General features: G+C 36.6%; 1 protein-coding gene across 2 annotated transcripts; it reads left to right on the top strand.

Moving 5' to 3' along the window:
* The first annotated feature begins 2119 nt into the window (after positions 1-2119).
* LOC120775894 (probable cytochrome P450 4s3) lies at positions 2120-11834 on the top strand. Of its 2 annotated transcripts, none has more exons than XM_040106286.1 (4): positions 2120-2387; positions 10286-10739; positions 10804-11510; positions 11589-11834. In XM_040106286.1, exons 1-4 carry the CDS (start codon positions 2237-2239, stop codon positions 11744-11746), a joined length of 1470 nt encoding a protein of 489 aa, XP_039962220.1. In that variant the 5' UTR covers positions 2120-2236; the 3' UTR covers positions 11747-11834. The 2 variants fall into 2 exon arrangements, with proteins under 2 accessions (XP_039962220.1, XP_039962219.1); XM_040106285.1 differs by lacking the exon at positions 2120-2387 and adding an exon at positions 2873-3140.
* The last annotated feature ends 965 nt before the right edge of the window (positions 11835-12799 follow it).

Below are 12799 nucleotides of genomic sequence, written 5' to 3'. Positions count from 1 at the left end.
TCTTGAACATATATTAAGTTTGCCACGCAGTTTATAATACTCAGAATGAAACGTCGGAGACCCTTTGAAGTATATAAATCGTGTCTACCAATAGGCAATTCGTGATTTTAACAGCTTGTGGCGGCCAAACTTTCGTGTGCTTCAGGAAACACGATTCCATCCCCAAAAATTTATCGTTTGTTACCTATTGTGGTATAGTGGCATCATGCGGCCTTGTTTCATGCGAAAAAAACTCAGGAAATATAATTAAAATCAATAGCGAGCGTTAAAACACAATGATGACCGACAAGACAGTGCGCCACGTCATGTTTCACGTCTATACCAGAACACATTGCGTGCTAAGTTTGGCGAATCTTTAATTTCGAGAAAAGGACCAGTCAACTGGCTGCCCAGATCATGTCATTTAACGAATGTATGTTATCCTCTCCGGGCTAATCAGTCAGCAACGTTTGAAGAGCTCGAAAATTTTATTATTCAGCACTATAGGCGAAATTCTCCGTCAATTTTGAAATATTGTTCTGAAATTTTGAACACATCCTTCTCTCAACAAGAAACTGTAGGAACCGATGAACGATTGGAATCGAATACTGGTATGGAAAACAATTTCCAGGTATCTTCAAAAAATTTCAGTTCGAACTACTACAGCTATAGCTGCCACAAACTGACGTTTTACGAAAAACTATTTTATCTGTCAAGGTATCTTCATGAAATTCAAAATAGATTATTATCCAAGGCATTGCTAAAATTTTCGAACATATTGTACAGATCGGCTCACTAAGCTTATAGGTGCCATCGAAAACGATCGATATATTTATACTATATTTTTTGCTATAAAAATGCAACTGTGAAGGTTAATATAACTTCAGTGCAGCCAAAGCTAACTTTTTCTCTTGTTTCTTCTCTATATTATAGTTTTTTGTTATTTTAGTAATAATTTCGGAAAAGAGCAATAATAATACCATTAACTCAAAACTATACCCTTAATTGAACGATCGGAATCAAGTTCTTGTATGGAAAACTTTTGCATTTGACGTGGTATCTTTACGAAATTTGACATGGATTATTGCTTAAGGTAATAATATAATCTCCGAAGAAATTGTTCAGATCGGCCTACTATAGCATATAGCTGCCATACAAACTGAACGATCGGAAAAAAGTTCTTGTATGGAAAACTTTCACATTTGACAAGATATATTCACGAAATTTGGTATATATTATTTTCTAAGGCAACAATGTAATCTCCGAAGAAATTGATCAGATCGGTTAACTATAGCATATAGCTGCCATATAAACTGAACGATCGGAATCAAGTTCTTGTATGGAAAACTTTCACATTTGACAATATATCTTCACGAAATTTGGTATATATTATTTTCTAAGACAACAATGTAATCTCCGAAGAAATTGATCAGATCGGTTAACTATAGCATATAGCTGCCATATAAACTGAACGATCGGAATCAAGTTCTTGTATGGAAAACTTTCACATTTGACAATATATCTTCACGAAATTTGGTATATATTATTTTCTAAGGCAACAGTGTAATCTCCGAAGAAATTGTTCAAATCGGTTAACTATAGCATATAGCTGCCATACAAACTGAACGATCAGAATCAAGTTCTTGTGTGGATAGCTTTCACATTTGATAACATATATTCACGAAATTTGGTATATATTATTTTCTAAGACAACAATGTAATCTTCGAAGAAATTGTTCAGATCGGCTTAACTATAGCATATAGCTGCCATACAAACTGAACGATCGGAATCAAGTTCTTGTATGGAAAACTTTCGCATTTGACAATATATCTTCACGAAATTTGACATATTATTTTCTAAGGCAACAATATAATCTCCGAAGAAATTGTTCAGATCGGCTTACTATAGCATATAACTTCTATACAAACTTAACACATAGTTACTAAAGGAAATGCAACTGTGAAGGGTATATTCGCTTCTGTGCAGCCGAAGTTAACGTTTTTTTATTGTTTATTGTTTTTATTTACATTGTGTTTGATTATAAATATACGTACTATACATATACATATGTATCAATAAATCGCTTTATCGCCAGCGATAAAAGACGCACTGCTTAGCTCAGTTTGCATCTAACTGCCTCCAGTGGCAGAAGCGTCGTTGCGCGTTATTCCAGTTTACGAGCAGAAAAGTGCATGTGTTGTTGTTTAGATCGTCTTAATAAGTAGTTATATCGCAAAACACAAACAGAGCATACAAATGAACGCTTTGGCGTTGATCGCTTTCGCGCTCTGGGCGCTTTTCATGCGCTACTTGCCGCAGATCGTAGAATTTTTACGCATAAGGAGATTCGGGTCTACCATACCGGGACCGAGTATTGGTGAACTGATCGAGAATGCGAAGAAAGGACGTGAGTGCAAAATTGTTATTGAATATGTGGTAATTAGTCTTTGAACAGAAGTTCAGGCATAGGGCACATTATACTGTCCGTAAATATTTCGTTAATAAATCAAGAATTTTTGCCAATAAAACTGAAGGATCGGAAAAAAGCTCTTGTAAAATGGAAAACTTTTGCATTTGAGGTGGTATCTTTACGAAATTTGACATGGATTATTGCTTAAGGTAATATTATAATCTCCGAAAAAATTGTTCAGATCGGCTTACTATAGCATATTGCTGCCATATAAACTGAACACATAGTTACTAAAAGAAATGCACCTGTGAAGGGTATATTACCTTCGGTGCAGCCGAAGTTAACGTTTTTTATTGTTCATTGTTTTTATTTACATTGTGTTTGATTATAAATATACGTACTATACATATATGTATCAATGAATCGCTTTATCGCCAGCGATAAAAGACGCCTTGCTTAGCTCAGTTTGCATCTAACTGCCTCCAGTGGCAGAACCGTCGTTGCGCGTTATTCCAGTTTACGAGCAGAAAAGTGCATGTGTTGTTGTTTAGATCGTCTTAATAAGTAGTTATATTGCAAAACACAAACAAAGCATACAAATGAACGCTTTGGCGTTGATCGCTTTCGCGCTCTGGGCGCTTTTCATGCGCTACTTGCCGCATATCGTAGAATTTTTACGCATAAGGAGATTCGGGTCTACCATACCGGGACCGAGTATTGGTGAACTGATCGAGAATGCGAAGAAAGGACGTGAGTGCAAAATTGTTAGTGAATATGTGGTAATTAGTCATTGAACAGAAGTTCAGGCATAGGGCACATTATACTGTCCGTAAATATTTCGTTAATAAATCAACGAATTTTTGTTACCAATAATATGAGCAAAAAATAGTAAAACTTTGTTCATCATTTTAGAATTCTTAAAAATCTATGTCGTTCCCCTGAGTGATTTTGGAACCAAATATGTCCAAATAATCTTTAAAATGCTTTTCATTGATCCTTCCTATATTCTAACGATACCGGTAAGACCTCTGACTTTTTATAGTCGAATCATTAGCGCCAATGGATGTGATTCGTCGTCAACGCGTCCTCGGCCAGTTAAAAACATTTAAATAAAAGCGATCGTATGTAAAGCATTCTGAGTTTGCATACCACCAAAAATGTCAATTTTACGTTCGAAATCCTGAAATATAAAAAGAAACCCACGTATGTTTGTGTCTATGCTTCTTAACCTAGTTGTAAGCAGGCACTGACGTAGTTACATCGAAAATCTACATATGTACATACATGTGAATGCAGAATATAATAATTATTATTAAGATGACTAGAGCTATTTTAGTACATGCATTGAATCAATAACACATCTACATATACTATATATTAATAATATTGGCCTCATTCATAAACATATAGGGAACTTGCATTCTGATTTTATAAGGTTACAATTTACATACATATGTATATACGAATATTAGGATGGGCTAAAAGAAGCGTAGATATTTTTTCCCTACATACCGAGATATTATAGTCCGAAATGACGAACAAATTGTGGTGAAGTATGAGCACTTAATATTAATAATAACAGATAACGAATTGTGATTTTTGATATCCCATATAAGAAATGAAAAATTGTTTTATTATTTTTTTTTTTGTTTTGGTTGTTTATGCTTTTGAACTAATTGATTTATAGTTGTTCAATTCACAGCCTGTCGTAAAGCATCGTAAAATCGTAAAATTATAAATTTTTACACTTGTTTTTTTATAATTTTACTATTTTACGATGCTTTACGACAGGTTGTGAATTGCTCAAGTGAAAAGTTGATTTGTTCAAAATATTTAATATTCAAGTTCAAAATCCAATTTTAAATCGCAAGAGAAAATTCCTTAAATTCTTTATATCCTTCCATAAAATTGAGGCACTCAAAACCATAAAACATTTCATTGGGTTGTCGAAAAGGTCTGCGCGTATTTCTAATTAACCTTCAACTTATTTTTCTTTTTTTAATGAACAATAGCGAAAAAAAAGCAACATTTTTCTCGACCATTTTTTGGCATTTTTCCGCAAGAGACATTATTCCAACAGTGTAAATCTTTTAGTCCAGTCATTTAAGCTTAAATTAGGTAAGAATCTCGGAATTCGAATTCCGAGGTGAACTTACTATAATGACTGGACTATTTCACATAGAAATTTCCAGAACGGAAGCAGCGAACTATTGTTGTGCTACACGAACTGTTACAGCAGCAAACTTCACAAATTTGAATGATGGCTTGCGTGGCATTATTCTCGTTTTTATTTAAAAATTTCAAAATATAGCTAAATTCCTCATTATTTTCACTAATTTTTGAACAGCTCTAACTTTTTTTCAACTTTCCCGAATTTATTTATTTTTTTTAGTTTAAATGAAACTTAAAAACTCACTTTTCCAACACTATTTGGTATGACACAATGTGATACAATACGAAAAGACTTTTTCGACTTAGTATTTGTCGTAAAACTGAAGCAATATTTTTGGTCTTTTGGGCTCTATGATTGTTAGTACATGTTCATAGTACCAAATTCTTCTCTCCTCTCTTCTTTCTCTTCTTTTCACATATGATTCAGTGTCTGCAATTAATAATATGTATTAATATTCATATCTTGTTGTGTTAACTTCTTAACACCTTCGCTTTCAGAGGTAGATAAGCTTATCAAAGTTAATTTTTTTGTTTGTTTGAGAAAGCGCGTCCCTTCTTTGCAAATATGTATATTGCACAAACTGAATTAAATTACGTATTCATGTATAGCTGTACTCGTACATACATACATATGTAATCGCAAAAATCTTAAAACTAATTGCCGTAAATCGCAGCGATAAGAACGAAGACTTTTCGTCATATTTAGTTGTTTACTAAATGTTGCATATAATTAAAACTGAGTTAAACATCATTGCATTTAAGCATGTGCAAAGGTCAGTTACTGGCATACACAGCGCGGCCAGTTTGTTAATAAATTAAATCAGTTCCACTATAAAATGTTGCAATGTTATGATAACTACTCCCGCTTTGTTATGTTATGATAACTACTTTAAAGTTATGTTAAAGCACATTGGTGCGGGACTTTGATAAATGTCTTTCTACTTAAGGTTCTGAACTTTGAAACTATTGTTCTTTTTAGACGTATAAAGCTGGCACATGCAAATTTTTGCTGATAGATGATTTACGTTTATGCTTATTTTCTTTAGATAATTTTTTGCAACTCAAAGCATAAATTAATATTAGCTGAAATATGGCAAGTAAAAACAACTCTTTTTGTGTTCTTATTTGTTATAATAGTACCTGCTGCTTTAATATTCAATCATTAATTAAAGATTTTCAAAATCAATAATTAAAAGTTGCCAATATTTGACACATTTATATAAAAATGTTGTTTTGAGTACAAACACTGCAAGCTACTGAGATATTCAAACTTAAAAGTTCTATTCTATTCATTAGAATTGCAGAACCTGTTTTTTCATATCACATTAAATAAGTATGTTCAAGATCATTTACAGCCGCAAGTATTTTAGAGGAGAGTTGCCACCAGATTGTACCTTTTGTTAACTTATAAAAAATAGAATATCACAATAAACATTAGGCAAAGTGTAGAATTACTATAACCATAAAAATAATAATCGAAATCCAAGCAATTTCAAATATATAACACATACACTGGCAGACACATAAGAGGGTACTCTCATGTGAACGCATAGATTTTACCACTTTTTCGGAAAATTTTTTCTCCGCGACAACAAAATTCAATCATTTTAATTTTTATACTCTCGCAACAATGTTGCTTAGGAGAGTATTATAGTTTTGTTCACATAACGGTTGTTTGTAAGTCCTAAAACTAAAAGAGTCAGATATAGGGTTATATATACCAAAGTGATCAGGGTGACGAGTAGAGTCGAAATCCGGATATCTGTCTGTCCGTCCGTCCGTGCAAGGTGTAACTTGAGTAAAAAATTGAGATATCATGATGAAACTTGGTACACGTATTCCTTGGCATAAGAAGGTTAAGTTCGAAGATGGGCAAAATCGGCCCACTGCCACGCCCACAAAATGGCGGAAACCGAAAACCTATAAAGTGTCATAACTAAGCCATAAATAAAGATATTAAAGTGAAATTTGGCATAAAGGATCGCATTAGGGAGGGCATATTTGGACGCTTTTTTTGGAAAAGTGGGCGTGGTCCCCCCCTACTAAGTTTTTGTACATATATCGGAAACTACTATAGCTATGTCAACCAAACTCTACAGAGTCGTTTCCTTCAGGCATTTCCATATACAGTTCAAAAATGGAAGAAATCGGATAATAACCACGCCCACCTCCCATAAGGTTATCTTGAAAATCACTAAAAGTGCGTTAACCGACTAACAAAAAACGTCAGAAACACCAAATTTTACGGAAGAAATGGCAGAAAAAAGCTTCACCCAGGCTTTTTTTAAAAATTGAAAATGGGTGTGGCCTCGCCCACTTATGGACCAAAAACCATATCTCAGGAACTACTAGACCGATTTCAATGAAATTCGGTATATAATATTTTCTTAACACCCTGATGCCATGTACGAAATATAGGTGAAATCGGTTCACAACCACGCCTTCTTCCAATATAACGCTATTTTGAATTCTATCTGATGCCTTCTCTGTATAATATACATATACATTTGGAACCAATGATGATAGCGGAATAAAACTTTACAAAAATACGTTATTTGAAAAATATGTAAATGACGTACAATGAAATCTCGATTATCACTTAATAATGCGAGAGTATAAAATGTTCGGTGACACCCGAACTTAGCCCTTCCTTACTTGTTAATATATATTTTTTTTAAATCAAAATAGTCCCCAACAAAAAAAAGTAGTTCACTGGTCATGGTGATAGCAGCTGTTCATGTTGTCTGAAATAAAAAAATTTAATGGATTATTATTCAGTAGTTCTGCGGCTATCGTTCTTACCAAGTATAATCAATTTCATTAAAAAAAAAAATGTCGAACTTAAAAAAAGTCACGAAAAAAATCGATTTTTCGAAGTGATTACGTGAGAATACCCCCTTGAGGTTTTCTAGAAAAACGAAATCGTTATATGTAGTATATGAGAATTTGGGTATTAGTTATATGGCGGCTATATCAAGTTTTCGCTCAAATTTAGCTATTTTACGGCACAGAGATACATTGTTATGAGTAACACACGCTCTCTCGTTTTTATTGAGATAGCTCACATATTGACCGATATACGCGGGAAAAAATCAGCCAGAAGTTCAAAAATCTTTACATTAGTTATATGGGAACTTGATTTAACCCATTTTTGGCATACAGACATACCATTGACAGAGAAGTATTATCCCTAAATTTCAATTATATATCAAAACACATTGACCGATATTTTCGATCAAAAGTAAACTATAGGTACTGGGGTCAAAAGAAGCTTCGAAATCGACGTAAAGGTAATGTGTCGTTCCTCCTTTCATGGATTTTTTCCAAGATTTGACGTATGGTGAATATTGGTGATTTTTCAAGCCGGAAACCACACTGATAACGTCCAATCAGTTTGTTGACGGTCGGCTTTAATCTTTCACACAGTATGCACAAGTTTATCCCACGGTAATTGGCGAAGATTGTGGGGCCTCCCACTTTAAAGATTGAGCAGAGCACACTTAATTTCCAATCGCTGATCATTCTTTCGTCCGACCATATTCTACAAAGAAACTGATGCATTCTGCTTATCTGTTCTTCGCCGCCTTATTTGAATAGCTTGGCCGGTCCATCGGCTCTCGTCGCTTTGTTGTTCTTCAGACGGGTAATTTCTATTCGAACTTCTCTATAGTCGAGCAATAGAAGGTCTACTCCATCGTCATCGATTAGGGAACCGGGTTCACCAACTCCTGATGCTATTCTTTCACTGACATTTAGCAGGTTGGAGAAGTGTTGCCTCCATAATTTCAGTATGCTCTGGGCATCAGTCACTAGATCACTTCTGAGGGTTCGACAAGAGTATGCTCCGGTCTTGAAACCTTCTGTCAGTCGCCGCATCTTTCCTAGAATTTTCGAGCAGTACCCCTGTCGGCCAGCTTGTCAAGTTCTTCGCTATCATGCATTTTGGCTTCTCTCTTTGTTTGTCTGCAAAGGCGTTTCGTTTCCCTTTTCAACTTCCGGTATCTATCCCATCCCGCACGTGTTGTAGTCGATTACAACGTTGCGAGGTAAGCAGTCTGCGGCACTTCTTATCCTACCAGCTATTCTTTTGCTTTTTCCGAAAACCAATGGTTTCGGTTGCAGCTGTGCCGTCCCACAGTTCCCTTATACCGAGTTGTTGATGAGCGCTCTTAGAGAGCAAGAGTACAAGTCAAGTAGAAAACTGTTCGGCTGTCTGTTGTGATTGCAGTTTCTCGACGTGGAACCTTCCTTGTGTTTGTTGACGTGCGTGTCTTCACTGCAACAAGTTAGTTATCTAGCTAGGACTTCGGAGCGTACGCGCGTTAAAAACACTGGAGACGTGTCTTCCGTCTGTCATAACATGATCGATCTGGTTGGTGGCAGTTCGATCTGGTTGGTGGCATTTCGATCCGGCGACAGCCAGGTAGCTTGGAATCTAGTACTACAGATATCCTTATTTCGGGTCCCGGCGAAGTCTATTAACCTCAACCCATCATCCAACAGCGGCGGAGTTCTCTCCCTCCACGAATCCCACACCGAATTGTCAATCCTTTATATGGTCACTGTAGTAAATGCCACAAGTCTCAGTCCTTATCCCGACCATCGCACTTCTTGGACGGCGGTATTGTCAGCTTTTACTCTTACGAGGACATCAACCAGCAAGGCAGCGGCACCTTCCCAATTAAAGGACATTCCAGATGCATGCCCTTAAATCGTAATCCTTATATCGTTTGCAGTGGTTGTCATCAAAACGGAGAATACTTTGTCTAAAACCGGAAGTCATGAGCTGCTTGAGCCATGTACAAAAAATCGTTTCTGGCCACTACCAAGTGAATCGCGCTCAGAGAACTTTTCTTTCTTGCGTGAAGTTCTACACATGGCTCCATCTGCGTATGTGCCCAAAAGTTTTCTATAGCCAATCTAGAGAAGCTATCCTGATTTCTTTTCTACAGCCGCTGCACAAGCTACTCTAATGATTTGGGTCCTTGACCCCTTGTGGGCCCCAATTCTGACTTCCTAACCCTAACAACATGTTAGTCGGTGATATGATTACTTTACCAAATCCTTATTTTGGTTAAGCATGCCCAAACATGAACTTTTCCTGAAAAACTTGTCTTGGTCATCCAAAGCGAGGACTCGTCTTTGAAGACCAGTTTACTCCAAATATTATCTGCATATTGAGCTGATCATTGCTGAAGGTTTTTGTTTGTTTTGCAACTAGTGAAGATCTGGTTCTGAAATTCCCTCAATCGGTTTCTTATTGTATTTAGAAATACAATTACCTTTCAGGCCAATTTTTGTTTTATTGCTTTCAAGGATATGGCTGGATTAGCTTCGAAACCAAGATTTTGGAAAATCAAGGATTATTTCATTTTAAAATTATTTCATGCGAAAAGGATGATTTAGTTCATTTCTCCGACTCAAGCGCTGCACTACAAAGAATTATTGAAACAAGTTGTATGGTTTTAACAAGAAAATTCATTAATGTCACATTTTGAAAAATAGTTTTGATTGAATACTTTATGAGGACACTGAAGGCGATAAATAATACCTGCAGACATCTTTCTTTAATTTTACCCAGAAAGAGATATACAATAGTTTTTCTTGTTAATTTAGGAACTAATATTATGTAATGGACGTTAATATTAAATAATAAATACTTAATATATTTGTTTAAATTAGTTGATAACATGTTCTCAGAGAGTAATGTGTTCTGATTTCAGAAATTCTGACATGGTTGAATTCGCTTTACAAGAAACATGGTCCAGTTTTTCGCATATGGTTCGGTAAGGATCTCATGGTCTTCTTTTCCGATCCAGAGGACGTCAGGCAAATACTAAGTAATAACAAATTGTTGGAAAAGTCCAGAAATTACAAACTCGTCGAGGGATGGCTTGGCAAGGGACTCCTAACCAGTGCCAACGAAGCCTGGCAACGTCGCCGAAAATTACTCACACCCGCTTTTCATTTTCGCATACTGGGCGAATTCAAGGAACCCATGGAGGATAACTGTCAAATTCTCATCAGAAAATTGCGCGACAAAGCAAACGGCGAGCAGTTCGATATATATCCATATATAACGTTATTCGCTTTGGATGCTATTTCAGAGACGGCGATGGGCATAAAGAAGAATGCGCAGATGCAGAGCGAGTCGGAATACGTGAAGGCTGTGCAGACGTATGTGAAGAATTTAAAACCCAATCTCTTGAAATGGCTTATTTTCTCTTCATTCTCATTCCAGCATTTGTCGCGTCTTGCACAAGCGATCCTTCTCATTTTGGCATCGCTTTGATTTGATCTATCGCTTCACCGATGCGTACAAAGAGAGCATCGAAGCGCTGAAGGTACTGCATGGCGAAACCAATCGAATTATCAAGTTGCGTCGTCAAATGCTACAAGACATCAACATACATAATATGGCAGACGCTGAGAAATCCGATGACGTCGGCGGTAAACGGCGTCTTGCCTTCCTCGATATGCTGCTGATATCGCAGCTAGAAGGTGGCGATCTAACGGATCTTGAAATACGCGAAGAAGTCGACACTTTTTTGTTCGAGGGTCATGACACTACAAGCTCTGCCATGGCCTTTTGCATTTATCTGCTCTCCCAGCATGAGGACATACAGCACCGCGCTTACGAAGAGGCCGTAGCAATGCAGGGACGTGAAAAGGAAACCTTGCGTTACTTGGAGGCCGTGATAAAAGAAACGCTACGCATTTATCCTTCAGTACCATTCTACTCACGCAAAACGCAAGAAGACTTACAAATCGGTAACATAACAGTGCCAAAGGGAGTCGCTATCAGCGTATTGGCCTATATGGTACATCGTGATGAAAATAGTTATCCAGACCCCGAAAAATTCAACCCGGAACGATTTTTGGCCAACGACAAAGAGTTGCATCCATTCGCTTTCGTAGCATTTAGTGCAGGACCAAGGAATTGCATTGGTAAATGAAGTTAAAATATTTTATTAAATCTTCAGTTCTGCAATAACTCATTAAATTTCATTTTCTACTCGCTTTTAGGTCAAAAGTTCGCTATGCTGGAGTTAAAGCTTGCGTTATCGTCGCTTTTGCGGAGTTACGAGCTGTTACCAGTGAAGGATTTCGTACCTAATCCGTTGGCAGAGTTGGTGATGAAAAGTGGAAATGGCATACAAATACGTATGCGGCCACGAAAATAAAATACCGTTACCAGTTTTTAATGCATTTATTGTTTTTTACCGTCTTATGTTATTATAATGGGTTGTCAAAAAAGTCTTGCGGTATTTTTATTGATTTTTTTTTTCATTGAAATTGAAATGAATTTTTGATGACTCATGCCCAGCTCTTGACCGATGCTACGGCTGCTACTATGTCGGTCTCTTTCGACCAATTCAGCGATTTTATCGCAATTTTCGACGACAGGCCTTCCGGAGCGTGGCGCATCTTCGACCACCTCTACACCAGAACGAAAACGTTGAAACCATCGTTGTGCGGTGGAAATGGAAACTCTATCGGGTCCATAAACTGCACAAATTTTATTGGCGGCTTGAGATGCATTTTTGCCTTTATCGTAGTAGTACTGTAAAATATGCCGTATTTTCTCTTTATTTTGCTCCATGTTTGCGACGCTATAACTCACGAACGCCTTAAACGAAACGACAATCAATCAAACAGGTGTTAGCGCATGAAATGAGCTTTCCAAAAAGGTATAGCATGACCCGATGCGACGAATAAAACTAGAACTACGCGCTTTCAGCGCCAACTAGCGAAAATACCGCAAGACTTTTTTGACAACCTAATATATTATTTTTAAAATGTGTTCTAAATAAATATTTTTATACTATTGCACCCAGTTTCTAGAGATTGTTATAGTTTTGTTCACCTAACGATTGTAGGTAGCACTTAAAACTAAACGAGATAGATATAGGGTTATATACATACTTATATATAAATGATCAGGGTGATGACAAAAGTTGAAATCCGGTTGACTGTCTGTATGTCCGTCCGTTCATCCGTGTAAGCTGTAACTTGAGTAATTGAGATATCTTGACAACCACGTTTGTCTAACACGAATATGATACGAACTCCTACAGATAGTGCGAAAATGGATGTAATCGGATGAAAACCCCGTTCATTCCCCATATAACGGTGCTGTCCAAAACTACTGAAAACGCGAGAAATCGATAACTATATGCGCCAGAAAAAAATTTGCCGCTGAGTTGGTATGACAAGGCTTTATAGGTGCCAGGGTA

This window comes from Bactrocera tryoni, chromosome 4 (assembly GCF_016617805.1).
Source record: "Bactrocera tryoni isolate S06 chromosome 4, CSIRO_BtryS06_freeze2, whole genome shotgun sequence".
In the NCBI taxonomy this organism is placed as follows: domain Eukaryota; kingdom Metazoa; phylum Arthropoda; class Insecta; order Diptera; family Tephritidae; genus Bactrocera; species Bactrocera tryoni.
This window is presented reverse-complemented; position numbering and strand designations above follow the sequence as displayed.

What these genes read in the sequence shown, in the direction of transcription:
- LOC120775894 (XM_040106286.1), top strand. Translation starts at nt 2,237, where the DNA reads ATGAACGCTTTGGCGTTGATCGCTTTCGCGCTCTGGGCGCTTTTCATG. An exon ending in CGAGAATGCGAAGAAAGGAC is followed by an intron (nt 2,388 to 10,285) that starts GTGAGTGCAAAA and finishes TTCTGATTTCAG; the next exon opens with AAATTCTGACATGGTTGAAT. An exon ending in AGGACCAAGGAATTGCATTG is followed by an intron (nt 11,511 to 11,588) that starts GTAAATGAAGTT and finishes ACTCGCTTTTAG; the next exon opens with GTCAAAAGTTCGCTATGCTG.